General features: G+C 35.2%; 2 protein-coding genes across 2 annotated transcripts in view; both read right to left on the bottom strand.

Moving 5' to 3' along the window:
- LOC102974359 (platelet glycoprotein 4-like) overlaps positions 1-25466 on the bottom strand; it is a 41788-nt gene extending 16322 nt beyond the window's left edge. The window contains exons 1-6 of the mRNA XM_007102369.2: positions 25345-25466; positions 16716-16876; positions 8091-8238; positions 7461-7640; positions 6083-6174; positions 3858-3904 (exon numbers count right to left, since the gene is read on the bottom strand). Of these exons, the coding sequence (XP_007102431.2) occupies positions 3858-3904; positions 6083-6174; positions 7461-7640; positions 8091-8238; positions 16716-16876; positions 25345-25464 (748 nt within the window). The 5' untranslated portion in view covers positions 25465-25466. The remainder of the gene's footprint in view (positions 1-3857; positions 3905-6082; positions 6175-7460; positions 7641-8090; positions 8239-16715; positions 16877-25344) is intronic.
- On the bottom strand, positions 13620-15991 carry LOC102975100 (cdc42 effector protein 3-like). Its single transcript, XM_024115947.1, is given in 3 exon segments — positions 13620-13856; positions 13858-14344; positions 15915-15991. Coding segments are annotated over 3 exon segments (801 nt in total).
- Positions 25467-25836: the final 370 nt, after the last annotated feature.

Below are 25836 nucleotides of genomic sequence, written 5' to 3' on the forward strand. Positions count from 1 at the left end.
AGTGTTCCATGAGCACTTGAGAAGAATGTGTATTCTGTTGTTTTTGGATGGAATGTCCTATAAATATCAATTAAGTCCATCTTGTGTAATGTATCATTTAAAGCTTGTGTTTCCTTATTTATTTTCATTTTGGATGATCTGTCCATTGGTGAAAGTGGGGTGTTAAAGTCCCCTACTATGATTGTGTTACTGTCGATTTCCCCTTTTATGGCTGTTAGTATTTGCCTTATGTATTGAGGTGCTCCTATGTTGGGTGCATAAATATTTACAATTGTTATATCTTCTTCATGGATCGATCCCTTGATCATTATATAGTGTCCTTCTTTGTCTCTTGTTATAGTTTTTACTTTAAAGTCTATTTTGTCTGATATGAGAATTGCTACTCCAGCTTTCTTCTGATTTCCATTTGCATGGAATATCTTTTTCCATCCCCTCACTTTCAGTCTGTATGTGTCCCTAGGTCTGAAGTGGGTCTCTTGTAGACAGCATATATATGGGTCTTGTTTTTGTTTCCATTCAGCCAGTCTGTGTCTTTTGGTGGGAGCATTTAATCCATTTACATTTAAGGTAATTATCGATATGTATGGTTCTATTACCATTTACTGAATTGTTTCGGGTTGTTCTTGTAGGTCTTTTCCTTCTCTTGTGTTTCTTGCCTAGAGAAGTTCCTTTAGCATTTGTTGTAAAGCTGGTTTGGTGGTGCTGAACTCTCTCAGCTTTTGCTTGTCTGTAAAGGTTTTAATTTCTCCATCAAATCTGAATGAGATCCTTGCTGGGTAGAGTAATCTTGGTTGTAGGTTTTTTTCCTTCATCACTTTAAATATGTCCTGCCACTCCCTTCTGGCTTGGAGAGTTTCTGCTGAAAGATCCGATGTTAACCTTATGGGGATTCCTTTGTGTGTTATTTGTTGTTTTTCCCTTGCTGCTTTTAATATGTTTTCTTTGTATTTAATTTTTGACAGTTTGATTATTATGTGTCTTGGCGTGTTTCTCCTTGGGTTTATCCTGTATGGGACTCTCTGTGCTTCCTGGACTTGATTGACTATTTTCTTTCCTATATTAGGGAAGTTTTCAACTATAATCTCTTCAAATATTTTCTCAGTCCCTTTCTTTTTCTCTTCTTCTTCTGGGACCCCTATAATTCGAATGTTGGTGCGTTTAATGTTGTCCCAGAGGTCTCTGAGACTGTCGTCAGTTCTTTTCATTCTTTTTTCTTTTTTCTGCTCTGCAGTAGTTATTTCCACTATTTTATCTTCCAGGTCACTTATCTGTCCTTCTGCCTCAGTTATTCTGCTACTGAGCCCATCTAGAGTATTTTTCATTTCATTTATTGTGTTGCTCATCGTTGCTTGCTTCCTCTTTATTTCTTCTAGGTCCTTGTTAACTGTTTCTTGCAATTTGTCTATTCTATTTCCAAGATTTTGAATCATCTTTACTATCATTATTCTGATTTCTTTTTCAGGTAGACTGCCTATTTCCTCTTCATTTGTTAGGTCTGGTGTGATTTTATCTTGCTCCTTCATCTGCTGTGTGTTTTTCTGTCTTCTCATTTTGCTTATCTTACTGTGTTTGGGGTCTCCTTTTTGCAGGCTGCAGGTTCGTAGTTCCCGTTGGTTTTGGTGGCTGTCCCCAGTGGCTAAGGTGGGTTCAGTGGGTTGAGTAGGTTTCCGGGTTGGGGGGACTAGTGCCTGTTCTTCTTACTTTTAATAGTGATTCATTCATCTGCCATAATGGCTGATTAATATTTTTTAAATCATTTATTGAAGTTCTCTCACTAAATAGAATTTCCTGAAAATGGTTGGAAAAATATACATATCAAACTAAAAAGGGCATTTGTTGAGTTTATTGAATCTCTACTATCGTTATGATCCATGCACACACTGGATATAGGAAGAAAGAGTTAGATAATTCCTCCATTTGCTCCACAAATCAATACCACCAAAATGAGCCACCACTGAATGTGTTTGTTCAAAACAGTAAAACCCATCCTTCAATTATGAATACCACACTCTTTTGCTGGTAACTGCACTAACCTTGTGATCTTATTATATTTCACTTATACTCTTGTGATAAGTGAAATACAACAGATGATCACAGTGAACTGGCCTTGAGAGAATGAGATATTCAAGATTAGCTTAAACTCCCCAAATAGGTCCCGGTATGGGCATTGCCTACAACTGCTTTCCCAACACCTTAGCCATAAAAGAAAAGAATACATTGAAAAGCTTTAAAAAATCATTTGAAATATCATCGAAGATTATGTCTTAATGACACCAGCAATTACCATGGGTCATGATCATAAGATAGCTGATATTAGCAGGGCTCTTTTTAAAATGCATTCAAATGTAAATCAGTATTTTCCTTTTCTGTCTCTTTAAGTTTGTTGAAGAAGGTAGAGGAAATACTTCTAAATTATGGTTAAAACTCCTTGGAACTTTTCCATTTCATTAGTCTCTTTTCCCTAGTGCCATAACCAAAAATCTCTCTCACAGGGATGCCATCAGAGTCCTCTGGCCTGTTCAGTCTACCTCTGCTCCTAGTTTGTTTTACATCTATTTTCTTCTTAGATACTTTTAACTTCATGCCTGATACTCAAGTAGTTATGTTATTGTCATTAATAAATCCTCTACCTCGTTTTTTAAAACGTCTTTGCTTCTTAGTTTTGGACAAAAGTGTTTAATTTTTTTTTCTTAAACCCATAAAGACTCCTTTACTATTTAGGAGAAGCACAATATATTCTTTCTGTATCTAAGGATTCAGTATGAAGTTTATGGTTATGAAATTACTAGAGTTAGTGGTATTGGAAACTTGACAATTTATTGGCAGAAATGAACTACTTAGAAAGGAATTTCTTCACCCAATTCCATGACTCAAAGCACTACAAAGCAAACTCAACAGTCGTTTTGTTTTTTTTTCTACAAGAGAGTATTAAAAAATTAAATAAACATGCAAAATTCAGTAATAACTTTGGAAAAGTAAACATTCCCCATGTTTGCTTTTTATTCCCTACCTTTTACATAACTTTGTATTTAACATTTTTCATTTTCATTATATTACTTTCCTATGAAGTATTGCCTAACTACCTTTGTAAGCATTATGCTCTGCTTCTGCTTTTTAGCAGCTGAGAGCTCACCTCCTGGTATTCAATTCCCATTGCTTTTTACAATCTTAATTCTTAAACTAATAAACATATATATATACTTTGCTTTACTTCAAGAAGAATAATAAACTGGACCTAACCACGCTTAAATCTAAGTACATAGTACTTTCTTTCTTCCTAACTCTAAGTCAGAATGTCCATTTTTGCATACATTTTTCATAGTTAGTACACATGTAACCTTGTTTTTGTTGCTGTTGTCATTCTTTTCTCTCTCTTTCTGACCATCTTCTTCAAAATAGATGGCTCTGCTTACAAGTTCACTGATTCCAACTCAGCCTGAAATCTTTGGAGGTACGTCTTACCTTTTGTAATTATCCTGATATTTTAATTCTTTTAACTTTAAATTATTATCTTTATAGTATTTACAAAAGATGTGAACAGTAACCACTACTCTAAGGTTTTCTAACCCTTTACTTCTGTGGTCAGGAAGGAGTTCATTAAGTTTGTACAAAGCAAACATTTCCCCAGAAATGCAGTAGAGGCTCATCCTCGATGGTTAATCTTGAGAAATTCCATCACATTAGACAGACATTTACTAAACCTACATAAGAACAGAGACTCTGAATTATGCTGCAGGGATACAAAGATAGGCAAACGCATACGCTCAACCTCCAGAACATTGTAGGTATGGAGGTGGATTTGTGGGACAAAGGAGTTGGTTTCACTGTGATTATTACCACAAAACTTATGTCCTTACCTGTACCATTAATCATGTCACAATAACTTGGCCAATAGGAGAGATGCCTTAGGAATAAAAAAGAAAAAAGAAAATGACATTCTTATTTCAAGGGCACCTTTCTCACATCACTTTGTCTATTATGATTCAATACTTCTGCTAAAATAATAAATATTGATTAGACTAAATGTGACAAGCTAAGTTTAAGAAATGTTCTAAATCATTTGATCCATGTTTTGTTTGAAGTTTCCATTTTGTTGAGATTAAGTGCATGAAACCATTAAGTGATCAGATTATAAAATAAAAACTGACAAATGTTAGTTAGAAACAACATGGAACAGAAACAGTTCTGCAGAAAAGCAAATTGAGAAACATTTGTCAGACACTTAGATCTTTTAGGGGAAAGTTGTTTTTTCCAATGGGATTATTTCACAGTATGTTACATTCAAACTGAATAAGAGGAAGATAGTAAATGGATAACTGATGTAAACTCAGTATGAGGGAGAAGAGGGGAGTGTGGAGGAGGAAAGAAAGAGAAGCAGATGTTGGATCAATAGAGACTGGAAATAGATAATTTATACTTTTCCTTCTCTTTTAACTCCTGCATGAACTGGCACTTAAGTAGGACAGAGTTTATTAATTTACACTCTGGCATCTACAAAAGATATATATATATTCAATATATATATATCTGGACGCAATAAAAACAATAGTGATAGTTTCTCTGCACACTCAGCCACTTTTTGGTGATGGAAAATGGGTTTTTCACACTCCTAACATACCATCCAGTAAGATGTCAAGGCAAGCTATTGTTTCTTTATTAAACAGAATAAGCTATTAATCATGCTCAGTCTTGCCATGATCAGTTAAACTAACCTTGTCATAATCTTAAACTCTCCTCAAAACCTCTCTGTAATATTGAAATAGAGGAAATGCTCATTTTCCTCAATACAGAGATGTGATTCCCCTGAAGTGAGCATTTAGAAGTGTTTGTTTTCCTCCATTAGACTTTTCTATAAAAAATATGTGACTGTGGACTCTGTGGAAGAAAAAGGACTACACGAGTGAGTGATTAACTGTTTTAAGCAATTTTTAGATAGGAACTCAGTGTGAGGCAAGGGTTACTTAATCAAAATATTTCATCTCTTGATTTTGATTACTTTATTCTTTGTCAGGAAATCACTGATCTAAAACTCATTTTAACTTTAAGGAGGAAAGACTTTCTCCCTTGATATTCATTGGGGTTCTTCCTATTTTAGACATATGATGAATTTGATATACTCCGGATAAACAGGCAGGAGCTAGGGAAAAATAGGAAATCATGGCTATGTGAACATATCTCATTTTACTACTATTTCACAGGAGGTGTGCTCTTCAAGTTTAATATGTCAATTTTAGAACTTGAAATATTAATTCCATTTTTGCATTGATAAAGGTTTAAAAAAGCTGAGTTATCAATATAGAAAATTATTTCAAGAAAAGTTTGAAAGGGGAGGTCATGAAAGCATTGGCATGGATACATTGAGCTTCCACATTATGACACATTTAGTCACGTTACTGGAATGAGCAATTTTTATATTCCATGCTCAGTAAAAAAAAAAAAAAACACCCAGTAATATATACTTTTCAACCTGCTAGACACCGAGTTGATATGTTGATTTTCTTCCTTTTCATTTGTGGTTATGTAATTGTATGGGTGCTTGATAGTGCTGGTTATGCAGCAGAGAAGGAAGTAGTCCCTTTAGATTTCTTTATGTAAGAGACCCTGTGCATAAAGGTCAACCCTCAAGTGGGGCTGATACTCAGCACCTATGCACTAGTGTGACCAGTCATCACAACTAAAGGTTTAACACCTGGCAGAACAGGAGTTTCTAGGGCTGAGATACAGGCAGGTTTGTTCCATAGGTTGGTGCCTGTGCATTACCAGTTGTTAAATAAGTTTCTTACCTGCCTTAAGAGTATCCTAGTGACACACACACACACACATACACATACACATACACAGGGCTGATACTCAGCACCTATGCACTAGTGTGACCAGTCATCACAACTAAAGGTTTAACACCTGGCAGAACAGGAGTTTCTAGGGCTGAGATACAGGCAGGTTTGTTCCATAGGTTGGTGCCTGTGCATTACCAGTTGTTAAATAAGTTTCTTACCTGCCTTAAGAGTATCCTAGTGACAAACACACACACACACACACATACACATACACATACACATACACACTATGCCTGGATACTTACTTTTTGCCTTTATATGTGTCAATTATGGCAACTTTGCTTATGTCATCTTTTCCACTGAAAACTTTATAAACTCCATCTGCAGTATTGTGGTACTGAAAAGATGCATACAAGAAAAAATTACTTCTAGAACAAGCCATATTTTCCAAGTTATAAAATATGTAATTAACTCACTTTTGCATTTCTCAAACACTGGTTGTTTATAATTATTTTATGTGATTTGAAATAAATATGCAATAAAGTTTTAAAATTATTGGTCTTTAACATTTTAAAAAGACAGAATATAAAAGGTGCCTAGAAATAAGTGCTAGATGCTGAGCAAAGGAAGAGAACAAATATAAGAAGCTGATGTGATCCAACTCTATCACTCTGCCGTAATTAAGCCAGAAAGGCCATTTTGATCACTACTCCTATTACATTGAGGTGAGGGGATAGTGAACAAAACCTGTGAGAACTGTGACAGATTTCTAGAAGTTTTCTCAACGTTATTATTTCTAATAAGTGTTTACTAAAGATTAGGTAGACAGAATTAAAAACAGAATTAGCCAAGGAAAGAATTGAGAGTATTTAGTTAAATACTAGTAACTGAATTTTTTATCCCTTAATGCTTTCTTAATTGATATAAAACCTTACAATCCTAAAAAACCATCTACAGTAAAATAACAATAGTGAACTGGAGAATATAACTAATGTCACATACAGTGCCAAGTGAAATCATGGTCAAAATTTCAATTCACTAGTCAGATTATCCTATTTATAACTTGAAACATTAAGGTATAACTAAGTACATCACCAAGTTAACATTTTTCTTAATCTCCAAACTGCCATTTCATAACTTTTGTAGATTATAGAAATTCTTTTCAACTAATTCTGTGAAAATATGACATTGCTGATGTATCAGTCTCATTGTGTGCAATTTTGGCTAGGTTTTAAATATTCAGTACAACAAATTTGTAGGATGTCTAGAGAAGGAAGAATGACATGATGAATATATTTAACATATATAAATAAAATGTGGCATTAAACTTGATTTTTTTTAGACAGGAAATCAAAACCAAAAACAGTGCTCAAAGCCTTACCAGCTTACAATCTAATTTTAGACAGTTGTATATTTATCAAAGAGTAGAAACTTGATTAAATGTCAGTTTCTTAATTTTAAATTAAATTGTTAAAAAAATTTTAATTGTTAAATTCAGATAAGTAAATTTTCCCAACCAGGAAAGCTAAATCCATGTGAGATGGAGACTTAAAAAACTTAGAATATGTATTCCCAGATCAGAAATAGGGTTAACACACTAAATGATAAAATTATGAATGAACAATGCCATTATATTTATCCAATTAAAGTTTAACAATATTGACATTCATATTTGGTACTCACAGGGTAAAACACACCAACTGTAGTAGGAATCGGGTATGGAATCAAGCTCAAGAATGGATCCTTATAGCCCCATAATAGTTCTTTCAAAGTTCTCTTTTGAAACATAGAAGAGTTTGATTTCTTGATAAAGATATTGACTATTATTTGAACAAATGCGCTTGGATAGAGATGGGGCACAGCCTATAAAAGAAAAATCACTGTTTAAGACACAAATAGCCATATCAGATTTTTAAGAAGAAATGGATAAACACTACAATTAAGTTTAATAAAACAACTTTCAACTGTCTCTTTAAAATTACTGCCAAATCTTTCCAGGACTAAAAGTGTAATGTTTCTTCATCTCTGAATGATTACTTTTCTCTGTCTCGGTGTGAGCCACAGGAAGAAGATTTCAAAGTTAAATCCTACTTTTTTAAAATGATACACTTTAAGTGGTCTTCTCAATTCAGTTGATTATTCTATGATCTTGTCATCTTTCCAAATGAGGGTAATTCAAAATAATGCCATAAGAACACATTTTCATAAAAATGACAAAACAAATAATATCTAATGATAGTTCTAATCATAAGATTAATTACAGAGGATTCTAGAGTATTTCAAAACCAGTAATTTCGCTGTTTGTTTACTCACTGCTACAGCCAGATTGAGAACAGTGAAAGTGTCATTCTCGGTTCCAACTGATAGTGAGGGTTCAAAGATGGCACCATTGGGCTGTAGGAAAGAGACCGTGTGGGTCTCAGAGTCCTGGGTTATATTTTCCTTGGCTAGATAACGAACTCTGAAAAAAAAAAATTAAATAAAATTCAAAATAATTGTTGCAAGTGAACATTAAGTCTCAAATGCCATTCATTCATGCAACAAATAATTTTTGAGTGCATAGACTGTGTCAGAAATTAGGCTAAACAAGTAGGTTAAAATGATATATAAGCAAATGCTGAGTTTCTAGCAAATCAGAGAAGGTGGGGAGGGGCGGGTGGGGAGATGTCTTAGAGGTGCAGAGCAGAGGAGAAGAAGTACGTGTTATCATAGGAGTTTACACAGAGTCTGTGGGAAAACACAGAACAGGTACAAACCCAGGCTTGGGATGGTTATGGGGGGATAATGGACAAGATACAATTCCACATAAGTGGTCTGAATGACAAGGAGAAGTTCATTTAGGTAAAATAGGGTAGAAAATAGCATGTAGAAGATTAAGGAGTAAGAACATGGTGTAATTTTAGATATGCAAACATTTTTTTTAACATCTGTATCAGAGTATAATTGCTTTACAATGGTGTCTTAGTTTCTGCTTTGTAAGTCAGAAAGAAAAACAAATACCGTATGCTAACACATATATCTGCAAACATTTTACTGTGGTTGGTTTACAGAGTTAGAGTAAGGATAGTGGTGGAAATAAAGCCACTAAGATAAACAAGATCTCAAACACAAAAGGGTTGTGTCCTGTACTCAGATATTTAGCTTTTTATCCTGAGGGTCAGGAGGAGACAGCAGAGAGGTTGAAGGAAGGGAACAGTAAAATCACGTTTTCTTATATTAGAAAGACTGTTCAAAGTGCACAGCCTTTCCAGCACTTTTTTTTTCATAATTTCCAGTATTTTAATGAGAAAGATAACTAATGGAATATAATTTCCACTTAAGAGATCAATTCCCCTCCGTCTCTGCCTCATATATTGTATACTTATTAGCTCTAAGCTCCTGGCTCTAAACTCTCTAGGCAAAGTACCAACTACTTTTTAGGAATGTGGTGAAGGGTTATATTATGGAAAAAAAAATCTTTTGCAAGTACAAGATATTTACTGAGATGAAATAAGGTAGACATTGCATTATCATATATTTGAATGTCTATTATTTGCTACAGTAGTTATCTATTATTATCTAACTAAGATAAAGACTGAAAAAAACATGGGACTGAAATGTATAAAGCATAACAAACCAAAAAGCCACACATTTCAATCAGGTACAGTACCTGTAGGGTAGGTATTATGAGTGTTTTTTTATTCCCAGTCACAGTGCCTGATACTTGGTAAGTTCTCAACAAAAAATTTTGAATGAATAAATTAATTAATACCTCACATTAATATCTCAGAAGGGAATTCAAAAAGGATAGAAATATATTTTACTTTTAATATAATTTCTTCAAAGCTTTATTATTTACTTTTCTCTGAGTACTGTAGACATACAAAGAATATAAAAATCTGAAACGGCAGCCAGGACAGTCTATTAATAGTCAATTACTATTTTATCTTAGATAATTGTATTTTAAACTTATATTACATATTATTAACATTTAAAATTACAATACTCTAATTTTCAGGAACATTTATGTGTATATAATAATTGAGATAACAGCAAAATAATTGACCCAATTCTAGTTTACTTAGTTGTACTTACAATACTATACCAGTAGATGGCACTCACTAAGAGAAAAAAATTCCTTTAAACTGAGGCCTGTGTTTAGAATGTACTTTTAAACAGAGAACATAATCACTGAATTTTTGGTTTAAAAATTAGAGTATAAGGAATTTCCTGGAGGTCCAGTGGTTAGGACCCCATGCTTCCATTGCCGGGGGCATGGATTCTATGCCTGGTTGCAGAACTAAGATCCTGCATGCCGTGCAGGGTGCAGCCAAAAGAAAAAAAAAAGAATATATACAGGTTTTAGAACTTTTTTTGTTTTTTTTTAAATTTTTATTGGGGCATAGTTGATTTACAATGTTGTGTTAGTTGCAGGTGTACAGCAAAGTGAATTAGTTATACATATACATATATCCAATCTTTTTTATATTCTTTTTCTGTATAAACTATTACAGAGTACTGGGTAGAGTTCCCTGTGCTATACAGTAGCTCCTTATTAGTTATCTGTTTTATATATAATAGCGTGTGTATGTCAATCCCAATTTCCCAATTTATCCCTTCCTCCCCCCACCCTTACCCCCTGGTAACCATAAGTTTGTTTTCTACGTCTGTGACTCTATTTCTGTTTTGTAGATAAGTTCATTTGTACACTTTTTACAGAGTCCACATATAAGTGATATCATATGATATTTGTCTTTCTGTGTCTGACTTACTTCACTCAGTATGACAGTCTCTAGGTCCATCCATGTTTCTGCAAATGGCATGATTTCATTCTTTTTTATGGGTGAGTAATATTCAATTGTATATCTGTACCATATCTTCTTTATCCATTCCTCTGTTGATGGACATTTAGGTTGCTTCCATGTCCAAGCTATTGTAAATAGTGCTGCAGTGAACACTGGGGTGCATGTATATTTTTGAATTATGGTTTTCTCCAGATATATGCCCAGGAGTGGGATTGCTAGATCAAATGGTAGCTCTATTTTTAGTTTTTTAAGGAACATCCATACTGTTCTCCATAGTGGCTGCACCAATTTACACTCCCACCAACAGTGCAGGAGGGTTCCCTCTTCTCTACACCCTCTCTAACATTTATTGTTTGTAGATGTTTTGATGGTGGCCAATCGGACAGGTGTGAGGCAATACCTCATTGTAGTTTTGATTTGCATTTCTCTAATTATTAGTGATGTTGAGTGTCTTTTCATGTACGTTTTAGCCATCTGTATGCCTTCTTTGGAGAAATGTCTATTTATATCTTCTGCCCATTTTTTGATTGGGTTGTTGGTTTTTTTTATTTTAACTGAGCTGCATGAGCTGTTTGTATATTTTGGAGATTAATCCCTGTTTGTTGCTTCATTTGCAAATATTTTTTCCCATTCTGAAGGCTGTCTTTTCATTTTGTTTATGGTTTCCTTTGTTGTGCAAAAAGTTTTAAAGTTTAATTAGGTCCCATTTGTTTACTTTTGTTTTTATTTTCACTATTCTAGGAGGTGGATCAAAAAAGATATTGCTGCGATTTATGTCAAAGAGTGTTCTGCCTACGTTTTCCTCTAAGAGTTTTATAGTGTCGGGCCTTACATTTAGGTCTTTAATCCATTTTGAGTTTATTTTTTTGTATGGTGTTAGGGAGTGTTCTAATTTCATTTGCTTACATGTAGCTGTCCAGTTTTCCCAACACCACTTATTGAAGAGACTCTCTTTTCTCCATTGTATATCCTTGCCTCCTTTGTCATAGATTAGGTGACCATAGGTGAGTGGGTTTATCTCTGGACTTTCTATCCTGTTCCATTGATCTATATTTCTATTTTGGTGCCAGTATCATAGAGTTTTGATTACTGTAACTTTGTAGTATATTCTGAAGTCAGGGAGCCTGATGCCTCCAGCTCCATTTTTCTTTCTCAAGATTGCTTTGGCTATTCAAGGTCTTTAGTGTTTCCATACAAATTGTAAAATTTGTATTCGTAAGGTCAAAGGGAGGAATCTGCCTCAGATTTTGCTTTCTATGTGCTCCTGCCAAAGCAAAGTAATTAAAAAAAAAAAAGACTTATGTTGGATCTGAAAATATTCAGAAGGAGTTACCAGGTCTTCATAGAGATGGTGTAGGTTGGAATAATAATAATTAAGATCTCTATCCAGGTAATTTTATTCTTTGACCCATGTCACACCTTGTCAAAGTTTCATCAAGCTCACCTTAGCAGCCATTCTGTTTAAGGAGGGACATCCTCCTCCACTTCCAATTTCAACTGAGTTCAGGGTGTAATTGATGGGGAGGCAGGTTCACCTCAACACATGGAAGACTCTCAAATTATTAACTTTTTCTGAAAGGTGACCAGTCGTTTTCCCATCATTTAAGGCATCCAAGCAGACACTAAGGACTCTGTTTTGTTGACATCATGAGAAAAGATGACTCACAGTTGATCATAAATTCCTTTAACATTGTTATATAAATAGGAGTTTATTGTTTACATACTTTAGCTGCAAATCTAACTTCTCTTTTCCAATCCTCCCCATATTGCTTCTCCAAGTAAATCAATTATATCTAATTCACCCCCTTTCATCCCTTAGAGAGATATGTTAAAACCTCTAAGAATAAAATTTATATTAACTGTCACCTATCAGAGCAGGACTAGCACAGGATTCAATATTATGTTTATGTTTTCTGATACTCCAATTAATATCTTTAAAAGAAAAAACATAACCCCTTCCAAACAAATAAAAAATTAAACAAAAAACTGGATTAGTTCTCAAATTCTAACAAATATTCTCTTTTCTCACACATACTGAGTTCTCTCAGAGTATATTTATTTATTGACTGATTAATTTAACATTTACTGTGTTGTATAAAGTACCTGTGTAATGCAAGCATATACTGTCCTAAAATTCCATATTTCCAAATAACATGTGGTGTAGCCCACAGTCTCTGCAGAAGCACTATGAGTAACCTGTGCCTTTACACTATACAATCCATTTATGGCTGCTGTGAAAAGTGTGATAATAGATGAAGAAAAAAAAATAAAGCTAAGTATGAAGACACTTTTCCAAACATACACAGCATAAAATGGAACGCCAATGGAAAAAGTCAAATGAGCACATTTGATGTAGTATCTCTAAAATGTAGACGCTTCAATAAAAAGCCAAAGGCACATAAAAATATATTTTAACTTTAAAATAACTTACAGTAATACTTTGCTTGTGTCTTACCAACATGGTGCTGACAGTCAAAATTTCAGGGTATAGATATAATATATAGGGATATATAAGAGCTACAAGCAAATCTCCAAAACCCATCAAGTTGTTCAAATGTGAAAACAGAGAAAAATTTTAACAATGAAGAATTTGCTATGGTGAACTCAAACAATATAATATAGAAAGGAGTCTAGAAAAAAGGCTTAGGTGTTAAACAAATTTTGACTTCCTCTTGCTCAGAAAATGCCAAAGTATTGTAAAGGTCCTTAATGTAACTGGCACAGCCCTTCATAGCTAGATAGTGCCAATCCTGGCCAAGCCAGATTTCTGACCCGTCTGGAAGCAAAAAATATGTGAGCTGTACATCAGCAATGCCCGCCAAAAATGGGTTCTGACTCTCTTCCTCTCTTTGTCAGGACAGTTTGTTGTTTTTTTTTTTTTAACTGTTTTTGCAAACAGGGCACAACAGGTAAAAAATATTTTGTTGGAACGTTATTCTAGAAAACCCATCATGTAATGGCAAATATAGTCAGTGAATCTTTCTCTTTTGACTGCGGTTAGTTTTGTTTTGATTTTTGAAACCTTTTATCCCAAAGGAAAAGAGCCAGAGGTGTACTGTTACTTATTTTTATGCGTGACCTTCAGCACTGCATCCAGAAATGAAGGCCCAAGATCGAGCTGCAGGAAGAGGAGGGAACCCAGTGAGATCAGAGAGGGACTCCTCTGATTTTTAGTCTTTTCCTTGACGAACTCACACCAGGCGGGATGGTCAAACATATTCTTGGCTGCCCAGTAGGGGTACAGTTTGGAGAGGCTGGAGGAGTGGCAGGACTGGGATGTGGACCCACCAGAGCCCCCATGAAACGTCCGCCTGATAGACCATACTGTTCTCCTCCATGACCCCCTCACAGCTAAGCCAGGGCAGCTTTCCCGGACCAAAGGACTCCTGTTTGGAATTGAATGTCACCGTTGACAATAAGGGCAACATGAGAGCTTGGGACCCTCCAATAGTCGGGAGGGAGATGGTGTTTTTGAGCACCAGGGTGAGTGTTTCTCTGAACATGGAGTCGGTGGTGCTGCTGACCCTGAAAAACTCCATACACCCAGGGAACTGGCCCATGCGTGCTTTCTCCTGGTTTCCAGGTAGAAGATCAGAGTTCCCCTGAAGAAAGGAAATGTCCTCAAAGACATCGTGCTGGCCATCCTTGACCATGTGAATGGTGTGGCAGAAGTCTCCAAGGCGAGGACTGATCATATCGGGAGACGAGATGCCCCTCGGTTTAAATTTCTTTCCTTTCTTATTATTGGCAGCCTTCAGGTAAATTAGGGTCTTGGCTGCCCTTCTGGAGTTGGAGAATGTCGATTTTGCAAAAACGGTCACTTTCTTTCAGGATGTTATTTTTCCCCAATATCCTTTTTGATAGGAACTGTCACATCATTTTTCTCAAGCAGCCTCAGAAGTGGCTCTGAAAGGAGACGGAGGTGTAGGAGACCTTCTTGGACTTAGAACCGACTGGGGCTTTCTGGAGAGCCGGCTACATCCTCCAATCCCTGGCCCAGCGTGGAGAAACCAGCGGTGCCAAGGATCCCAGCTGCTGCGGGATCCACACAGGTGGATGTGCGGGACCCACACCTCCCGAGGGCGTACTCAGCCCCTGTCCATCACGCGCAGATCCAGCCGGGTCAGCCAGCGCCTGCTCACAGCATTATCTGCGCAGAGGCTGTGTGAAGGCTCCCAGGGCCGGGGTCTCCGGGCTCGCCCCCCGCTGCTTGGCCCCCGCAGCTGCGCTCCCTGCCCTCTCAGGCCAGGATAGGAATATTTAAACAACCGTGCTTAGATTCTTATTTGGTCATGTGGGAATTCTAGATTTTCATAGGTACACATCGTAGCTACAACTTTTTTTGGACCGAGATGATACTCACATAGGCTTTTGATAATAACATAAGAACTATAGACCATGAAAAAATAAAAATATTTTCCAAGGTGAGGGTTTTTTTGTTTTGTTTTTGTAACAGTGAAAACCAAGCCGTCTTTGACAGAGTTGTGAATAGTCACAGATGTGCCTGGAGACAGGAGACGTGGGGATAATTACTAGGACAGAATAGGCACCCAGGCTCTTGGCAGCTTATATATCATGTGCTGCGGCAGCAGGCATCACCCTCCCAGCTACTGTTATTTCATTATATTTGCGTGTGAGTTGTCAATCTAGAAACATATTAATGCATGAAGAGGAAAGAAATTATATAATTATAGACCATCTGAAACAGATAAGAAAGTAAAACTATGAATTAGAAGAAATCATTACAAATATGAAATTTTGGGATAATACTTGATCATGGCATATAACTAGTTGTAATTATTCTTGAGGAAAAATCACACATTTTTATAACAAATCATACAGCAGGACTTAACTCTGTTCCCATATGGGCACCATAAGTGTATTTCTAATCCTTGGTTAAGTTTAGTGTCTTTAGCACCTCAGTCTCTCTTTTTCTTATTTTAATAGTTAGAAAAGACACACAGTCTATAACTTAGATAGGAGAAAATGAACACAAAAATCTAAGAGTTACCAGTCCCTAGGTATGTGTGAACTTGGTAAATTACTTCATATCCCCTGGAATGAGTTTTCAAAATCTACAAAATGAAAGGTTCTGGCTAATTATTTCCCCCTAGTGCTAATGTCTAAGATTCTATTCAAAAGTGTGTTAAACTATTAAGGAATGTAGATAAAGGTATAGCTTATTCAGTCTCAGTACTGGAGAAAATATAAGAATGAAACTACTGGATGAATAAAAACACCCTTAAGACCTGGAAAATAGTTTGAATAGAAACCCTTAGCAGTATTGTAATTACGTAAAATCAGCTTAATGTTGTTCTCAAATTTGAGTGTGTATTGCAGTCCCCCAGAGTACTTGTAAAACTCATTACTGGGGGCTAAACCAAGAGTCTCTGATTCATTTGGTCTAAGATGGGGGCTGAGAATTTGCATTTCTACTTAGTTCCCAGGAGATGCTGCTGTTGCTGGTTGAGGAGCCGCCCTCGGAGAACCACTCATATAACCTACACTTTCAATTTTAGGATTTCAAAGTGCTCTGGTTTTAAAACTTTGATAGATGGTTTTTTATTTAGCATGTATATTTTAGACTTGTTTTTAAAATTCTATTTATTTTTTTTTTAATATTTATTTTATATTGGCGCATAGCTAATTAACAATGTGTTCGTTACAGGTGTACAGCAAAGTGATTGAGATATATATATATATATATTTACATACGCATACACATATCTATTCTTTTTCAAATTCTTTTCCCATTTAGGTTATTACATAGTATTGAGCAGAGTTCCCTGTGCTGTACAGTAGGTCCTTGTTTATGTTAAATATAGCAGTGTGGATAGATTGGGAGTTTGGAATTGACATGTACACACTGCTAGAGTTGTTGAGAATATATGCCACAAGAGTAAAGCACCTGTAACTTCTTAAATGTAGAGCAGTTAATTGATGCTGGTAAATTCATAATAAAATCTGTATTTCTTATAATCATTAAATCCTTAGATTAGGGTTTTATATAGGCAGAAACAGAATATTTCAATGTGTGTTAATGGCAAGAAAATAATAAGTTCATTTGAATACAATGGCAGTTGTCAAGTGGAAGCTTTTTCAGAAATACATACGGTCAAGGAAAGAATGCCACTTTTTATGGGGACTTGCTCACCTGTACGTGTAAGGACCTCTTTGCTTAACTTTAATTTTGCTGCTGTTAACAGCCACCTCCTCTGGATTCTGCACATCAAAGATCCAAACCTGTCTGTAAACTTCTGCGCCTGTTTTAACCCAATTTTGAAAAGCAATTGTACCTTCTTCAAGGACAGCTTCCTATGAAAAAGAAAACAAGTTTGGGTTATTTACTTGTAGTCAATATGGGCACTTGTGGGAGTTGAAAACCTTTAGTTAGTCAGCGAAAGCAATAAGCTCAAGTACATTGCTCACGAGAACCTTTGCAGCCTGCCACACGCTTGCAACAGAAATGTTTTCAACACGTTATGATAGCAATCTCTTTTAGTTAACCTTTTACAACGAGAATCAGTGTGTAATATTGTAGACATGTCTGTCGATTGTAAGGCCAGCCATTGGCAAGCTTTAGAGTGACCCTATGGCAATATTGTGACAGCTCGTAACACAATTTATTAAGCAAATTTTATTAAACTTCTTCCAAAAAATTCTTATCAGGTCAAACATTAACCTTTCCTCTGCCTTCAGTGAGTTAGACTGAGGAGGCAAAACAGAAAACTGAGAGAAAAATGTAGTGGTATTGGAAGCTTTTTCATTTTCTTCAAATCTTGGACACTTCCAGGGAAGATGATCACTTAACATTTGTCAAACTAAGAAAAACACAAATTTGGCTTCTCCCCTTCAAAACCCTGCTCAGTGAGGCTTTCCTAATTCTCAGTACATTTGCAGAAATCTATTAGTACGTGTTTCCAAAAACTACAACAGTCTGATTCGTTACTATTAGCTTACTACATTTTAGATGAAAGGATGAAAAAAGGACATGTCCTATTATTTTTTTGTGAAATCCATTAAAAATCTTTGATGCTCCTTGTAGTAAAGATAGATACACAGAAAAAATACCAATGACAGAATCAGAAAGCTCTACATTAGAAATTGGCTCCTGTGCTTTAGGAGCTGGGACTGAGAAGAAAGTCACCACATCCCTTGGGTCAATTTCAGTATTTGTAAAATGAGGGAATTATAGATGGTCTAGTGGTTTCCTTCCAAGGCTTTCACTCTCTGAGCAGGAAGCCTCTGAAGCTCTAGTAGCTAACACAGACAAAGGTGACTTTGTAGCAGGCAGTGTTTCCAAGTAAGTACCTTGGGAGGGATGCCCAGGTGTACAGTTCCAACTTACCTTAGTGCTAGAGGAAGAGGGAGAAAAGTATGTCATACAAAATGAGCCTAACAAGACCCATGAATACAGGGACAGTCTGACCTGTTTGTTTCCTTCACCTGCATTCATAGAATGATGGCTCAGGAAAGGACGTTGAACATTAGTACATTTTCTAGGAGAGCGTGCTGAGGCTCTGAGAAACCAGGTGTCTGGCCCACGGGTAACTGAGGCAAATACCTAGAAGTAGAATCATGACGAGGATCCTAGTCTCTGACCCGTAAGATGGTCCTCTTTTACACCATGTTTTTACTATTTTTTGTTCCTGTCACCTCTGCACTTAGTTGATAGAAGTCAAATTAAGTTTCATATCTTCAGGAAACTTTACTTATTACTTAATGCAGAGTAAGGGAATTCCTTAGAGAAGAACAGGGCATCAGGTATAATGCCATTACAAAATCCTGTGCTGTTGCAATCCTTTTACACGGGGTACATTGGAGCTGCTAAAGTGATGTTAGCTCTTTCTTTTTTACAACGAATTATCCTTAAAAAATGCTTTATTGCTCCTAAAAATCTTATTTCCATAGTAAGCTGAAAATTAAGACAATATTGCACATAGATAAAGTATTATGGCTGTTCCTCTAAATGTAAAGGTGTTTATGAGGGTGTTGAAGCTGAAATCTATACTAAAGTTGAAATCTGTGTTAATTTATCCATTTCAAGAAAACACACGAACCTACACATTATTACTCTCACACTATTGACATAAGAATCTTAAGGACTAATATAATATCAATTGTTTACCATGTACCTCTCAAGGCACATATTTTATTTCAGTTCTTAACGAAAGGAACTCTATAAGTACTTAAAGAATTGAAAAGGGACTGTGACAGAATGTACTTGGCAGGACAGAAAACTTCCTCATTCTAATGGCTATGCATTTAATATCAAAAGGCATTGTAAGTGTATCATGTCTTTCTTCTAAAGGCCATGAATCACTTTGCCTTATTTGTTCATCTGGAGGTACTTTTTCAACTGGGAAAGTTGAAAAGCAAAGAGTTGAAATGAATGCATTGAATTTTCAGCTATTAGAGTTAGGTTCATCTAATTCCATCCATTTTTTAGAGGTAGAAGTGGGTCCTACAGAAAACAGATGTCCGATTCAATATTGTATGACAATTTAGTAGTAGATAATGGAGAATCAGGTCTTTTACTACAATCTTGTGTGGTTTGCATAACACCACAATTTGTTCACAAAGAAAATAATATTGCAACAGAATAGGAATGCATTTCTTCTGATCCTAACACTACTATATGTACTAGAAAATTGTATAGACTTCCTTGACTACTAAGATTATTTTATCATCAGTTCCTCTAATTTTAAAAGGAGCCAAAGTTTTTATGTCCTTTGTGAATTTAAGAGGCCTTGATTTTAAATTGACTTTGGACTATCTAGTCTATTTTGCAAATCTTTTGCTAAATTTGAAGTACAAAGGTGTTAATTATGTGTATAGAAAAAGTAATATAATTTAAGATACTTGCACTTTGCTGATTCAGCCCTAGTAATGACTGGATTCCAGCCTGATGACTCTCACATGGCTTGGTCTCCAGCTGAGTTGAAAGACATTTACCTTGAAACTTCTACATTTGCTACATTTTGTTTACCTTGAAACTTCTATTTTGCTACATTTGCTAATTTGAAAGCAGACATTTGGAAGAGTAATAGCTTTTATCTAGTCACATGGTCATTTGATTATTGCTGTTACCAGAAAACAGTACTTATCCACATGACTGGCAACTTTAGTGTAACTATTAAAATGTCCTTGATATCTTCCTATGCATGAAGTATGTAGAGCACATATGGCAAAAATATACTGTCCCATTTCTCAAGGCTCTTATAGTGTACGAGGAGACAGAATCATGTGTAGCATATTTTAATCTATGAGTTGATTTCCTTACCCTACTTCCAGCCTGACCAAGTCCATTGGCTTCTTTACTCAAAGGCTAGAGTGAAGTGGTTAACAATGAAACAAGATGCTATGAGTTTGATCCCCAGTTTGGTCATGTGCTAACCATTTAAACTTGGGCAGTTTATTTAATTTTTTGTACCTCTGTTTCCTTATCTGTAAAATGGGGTAATAATAATATTAAGTTGAACTATACGAAATTAATATTTTTCAAAGTCAAAATAAGTAGAACATGGTGTAATTAAATATTTATCTTCATGGGTTGTTATAAGGTTTATTAAATGTGAGCATTTAGAACAGTGTTAGCACATAGCAAGCATTCAATAAACGTTGGCTACTGTTATACAAATCCTATCCACCCCTTAGAAGGAGAACTCTCATCTCACTTGCTTCCCATCTTGCTTTAACTACTTTGCTCTTAGCATTACTGTCTAAACCAGTTATGTGGCAATAACATGTAAAATCCTATAACACTTCCTTTTCTGCTTTTTAATTATTTATATATTTATTTTCCATCCATTGAAATCAAAACTTCCTTAAAAAACAGAAACATACTGAAAATAGTTTTCATCTTCTCCACTCTTTACCAAAATCTGTTCAATTTGGGACCAATTACAAGCAGTTTCCACATCCAAAAATTTTTCTAATATGTATATGCATTATACACATGCATGTGTGTACAGGCTGAGAGAAAGAAATCTTTAACTTGCTTCTTGGTGTTCTGCAGTTAATATCATAGGGAAATTAAATTAAAATTTATTTTAAATTACCTATGTTATACAGTATTTACTAAGCATTCATCAAGTGATATGAACATTGTCAAGGTGACAAATTATCCTTTGTAAATAGTGGCAAAACTTTGTCCTTCTTCTGAAGTCCTTTGGTAGTTTCTACTTTCCACATACATGGCAGCTCATGCCATTGACTTTTAGTCTGTCTAGCAAGATTGCATAAACCTGCTGGCCCAGACAAATCTACTAGGAATAATAGTCTAAAATACTGGTAAAAAAAATAGTTTTCAGCTATAACACATAAAAACCATGAAGTCCTTAAAAAACATCCCTTGGAAATAAACAGTAAAGAAATATGAATACATATATATATATATATATATATGAAGTAAACCGGATGCACTATTTTAGGCCATTTCAAATGCTGGATTCTGGGGGCCATCTTTTAGAATTGAAAGGTATCATAGAGTACCAAATCTATACTTTAAAAATTAGATAACATCATGAGATGATTTTCTGATCTGTTAAGATTAAGCACTTTAATTCTTCTTTTTTTTTAAAATGGTGTTTGTATGCAGGTAATAACTTTCCCAATTTGGTATTAGTCCATTAAATGAAGCAAGTAATCTGCAATTATTTCAATGGTAAACAAAAACTGACCAGTACTAAAACTTGTATATATTTGTAAAATAACAGCATTAACTTAAGTGCTCTTGAGGTAGGGGTAAGACACTTGGCTCGCTGGGTTTACACATAATTCAGAGATGTGACTCCTACTGTTGGCCAGTTTCTCTGTCTTTTTGTCTCTACGTTCAGACTCTCTAGAAAGTGAACCTATTGCTTAGTTTTATCTGTAATCTCTATAGTAATGATCAAATCTCTCTGAGCACTGACCTTTGAAATACATACTGATGTTCATATCAAATCACTTCTAAAACCTGTCTTTTATTCTTCTAAGGAATACATCTCCTTCAATAACTCAACTGGTCATCTTACAGTTTGCAACTTTCACTCTTCTCCCTATTTAGTCCTTTTATTCCGTTGAATCCCATCACCCATCAGTTCTATTTACTCCACCACACTAGACCAGAGTGCCTTTTATTATGTGCAGACTGTGCATTATCTTATTTCATGTCTTAAACGACATGAAAAAAAAGCTGGAAAAAGAAAAACACGTGGATGCTATATAATGTACTTCTAAACAACCAATGGATCTCTGAAGAAATCAAAGAGGAAATCAAAAATTACCTAGAGACAAATGAAAATGAAAACATGATGATTGAAAACCTATGGGATGCAGCAGAAGTAGTTTTAACAGGGAAATTTATAGCTATACAAGTTTACCTCAGGAAATAAGAAAAATCTCAGTTAAACAACCTAACCTCACACCTAAAGGAACTAGAGAAAGAAGAACAAAAAGAAATCCATAGTAGAAGGAAAGAGATCATAAAGATAAGAGGAGAAATAAATGAAATGGATACAAAAAAGATAAACAGCAACAAAACTAAAAACTAGTTCTTGGAAAAGATAAATAAAGTTGATAAACCTTTAGCTAGACTCATCAGAAGAAAAAGAGAAATGGCCCAAATCAATAAAATCAGAAATGAAAAAGAAGTTACAACCAACACCACAGAAATGCAAAAAATCATAAGAGACTGCTGTGAACAACTGTGTGCCAATAAAATGGACAACCTAGACCAATAAATGGATAAATTCTTAGAAAGGTATATTCTTCCAAGACTGAACCAGGAAGAAATAGAAAATATGAACAGACCAATTACCAGTAATGAAATTGAATCAGTAATTTTAAAACTCCCAACAAGAGAAGTCCAGGACCAGATGGCTTTACAGGTGAATTCTACTAAACATTTAGAGAATAATTGACACCTATCCTTCTCAAACTATTCCAAAAAATTTCAGAGGAAGGAGTATTTCCAAACTCATTCTATGAGGCTGGCATCACCCTGATACCAGAAGCAGACAAAAATATTACGACAAAAAGAAAATTAAAGGCCAATATCTCTTATGAACATAGATTCAAAAATCCTCAAGAATATATTAGCAAACCTAATCCAACAATACATTAAAAGGTTCATACATTATGATCAAGTGGGATTTATTCCAGGGTTGGAAGTATTTTTCAACATCTGCAAATCAATCAGTGTGATACACCACATTAAGAAATTGAAGAATAAAAGCCATATGATCATCTCAATAGATGCAGAAAAAGTTTTTGTTAAAATTATACATCCATTTATGAGAAAAACTCTCTAGAAAATGGGCACACAGAAAACATACTTCAACATAATAAAGGCCATACATGACAAACCACAGCTAACATCATACTCAATGGTGAAAAGTTGAAAGTAGTTTCTCTAAAGATCAGGAATAAGATTAGAACGCACACTCATGTCACTTTTATTCAACATAGTTTTGGAAGTCCTAGCCACACCAATCAGAGAAGAAAAAGAAATAAAAGGAATCCAAACTGGAAAGGAAGAAGTAAAACTGTCACTGTTTGCAGATGACATGATATTATATGTAGAAAATCTTCAGTACACCACAGGAAAAGTACAAGAGTCCATCAGTGAATTCAGTAAAGTTGCAGGATACAAAACTAATATAAAAGAATCTGTTGCATTTCTATACACTAACAAGAAACTATTGGAAAGGGAAGTTAAGGAAACAATCCCATTTACCATGATATCAAAAAGAATAAAATACCAAAATAAACCTACCTAAGGAAGTAAAAGACCTATACTTGCAGAAATGTAAGACGCTGATGAAAGAAATTGAAGATGACACAAGCAGCTGGAAAGATATACCGCGTTCTTCAGTTGGAAGAATTAATATTATTAAATTACCATACTACCCAAAGTAATCTACAGATTCAATGCAATCCCTATCAAAATACCAATGACATTTTTCACAGAACAAGAACAAATAATTTTAAAATTTGCGTGGAAACACAAAAGACAGCAAATAGCCAAAACAATTTTGAGAAAGAAGAACAGTGCCAGAGGAATCAAGCTCCCTGAGTTTAGACTATAAAACAAAGCAACAGTAATATACTGGCACAAAAATAGATACATAGGTCAGTGGAGCAGAATAAAGATCCCAGAAATAACTACACCCTATGGTCATTTAATCATCAACAAAGGAGGCAAGAATATACAATGGAGAAAAGACTGTCTCTTCAGCAAGTCGTGCTGGGAAAGCCGGACAGCCTCATGTAAATCAGTGAAATTAGAACACTCCCTCACACCATATGCAAAAATAAACTCAAAATGGATTAAAGTCTTAAATGTAAAGCTGTATGTCATAAAACTCCTAGAGGAAAACATAGGCAGCACACTCTTTGACATAAATTGTAGCAATATTTTTTGGATCTGTCTCCAAAGGCAAAGGAAATAAAAGCAAAAATAAATAAATCGGACCTAGTTAAACCTAAAACCTTTTCCACAGTAAAGGAAACCATACACAAAAAAGACAACCTACTGAATGGGAGAAACTATTTGTAAATAACATGACTGCCAATAAGGGGTTAATATCAACAATATATAAACATCTCATACAACTCAACACACATACACACACAAAAAGGCAACTTTTAAAATGGGCAGAAGAACTGAACAGACATATTTTCAAAGAGGAAATGCAGATGGCCAACAGCCACATGAGAATATGCTCAACATTGCTAATCATCAGGAAAATGCAGATCAAAACCACAATGAGGTATCACCTCACACCTGTCAGAATGGCTATTATCAAAAAGAACACAAATAACAAATGTTGGTGAGGATGTAGAGAAAAGGGAACCCTCGTACACTGTTGGTGAGAATGTAAATTGGTGCAGCCACTGTGGAGAACAGTATGGAGGTTCCTCAAAAAGCTAAAAATAGAACTACCATATGACCCAGCAGTTTCACTCCTGGGTATATGTCCCGAAAAACAAAAACACTAATTTGAAAAGATACATGCACCCCAATGATCATAGCTGCATTATTTACAATCGCCAAGGTATGGAAGCAACCTAAGTGTCCATCAACAGATGAATGGATAAAGAAGTGTTGGTATATATACACAATGGAATATGACTCAGCCATAAAAAAAGAATGAAATTTTGCCATTTGAAGCAACATGGATGGACGTGGAGGGCATTATGCTAAGTGAAATTAATCAAAATACTGTATGATATGACTTACAGTGGAATCTAAAAAATACAACAAACTAGTGAATAAAACAACAAAAAAAGCAGACTCGCAGATATAGAGAACAAACTAGTGGTTACCAGTGAGGAGAGAGGAGGAAGAAGGGGCAATATAGGGGTAGGGGAAAAATGGTTATTATGGGATTATATGAAATCATGTGTGTGAAACTTTTGAAATTTGTAAAGTACTACAGAATTTAAAGAATATTTCTTTCAATAAAAAATTGTATATATGTATACCAAAAAAAAGCATATCAACGTACTCTTTGGACATAATTAAAGGCAATTATTTCTATTAATCTGCATACCTAATATAGTTTTTTACCAAAATTTGGGTATTTAGACTTAAGATGACAGTGCATTCATATAGAATATACATCATGCTTTGACCATTTCTCTATCATGTAGTTTCAATTGTTCATTATCACATTTGTGTCAAAGACACAAAGTTGCCAGTTACAATGAAATATAAAACAGGCACCCTGAGCCGAAAAGGGATGGAAGGTAGAAAAAATCAGGATGACAAGAAATATTCTTGATCATACTTGTACCTTTTTAACTATCTTCTCAATAAGCATGTCTCCAACCGGCATTAGAATACCTCCAAACACAGCCATGAGTCCACCAATGACAGCACCGGCGATGACCCCGCAGTTTCGATCGCAGCCCATTTTTCTTGTTCAGGGGGACAACTAAGGTTCAGCACCTGCTTCTTTCAAACTCCCAGGTCTGATGAACGTGGTTTCCAAGAGGTCTCGTTCTATCATTGGAAGGAGATCATAAAGCAGAAACTTAAATACCAGTAGAAAAAGATCAAAGTAAACATGCAACTGAAACAGATCATTTTGCCAGTTATAAATAAACAGATGCTTTTTTTTATATACAAAACTTTCTAGGTCTTGTCCTTTCTTGATTTGAACTACCTACCAGTGGTAGAAGTAATAAATATTGTCACATAGAGCATTTCTTTAAAATTCTCCTCTTTTAAATTTTCTTTCTATGGATGATTAACACACGGAAATATTAACTAAGGAGAATATGCC

This window comes from Physeter macrocephalus, chromosome 5 (genome assembly GCF_002837175.3).
Source record: "Physeter macrocephalus isolate SW-GA chromosome 5, ASM283717v5, whole genome shotgun sequence".
Taxonomy (NCBI): domain Eukaryota; kingdom Metazoa; phylum Chordata; class Mammalia; order Artiodactyla; family Physeteridae; genus Physeter; species Physeter macrocephalus.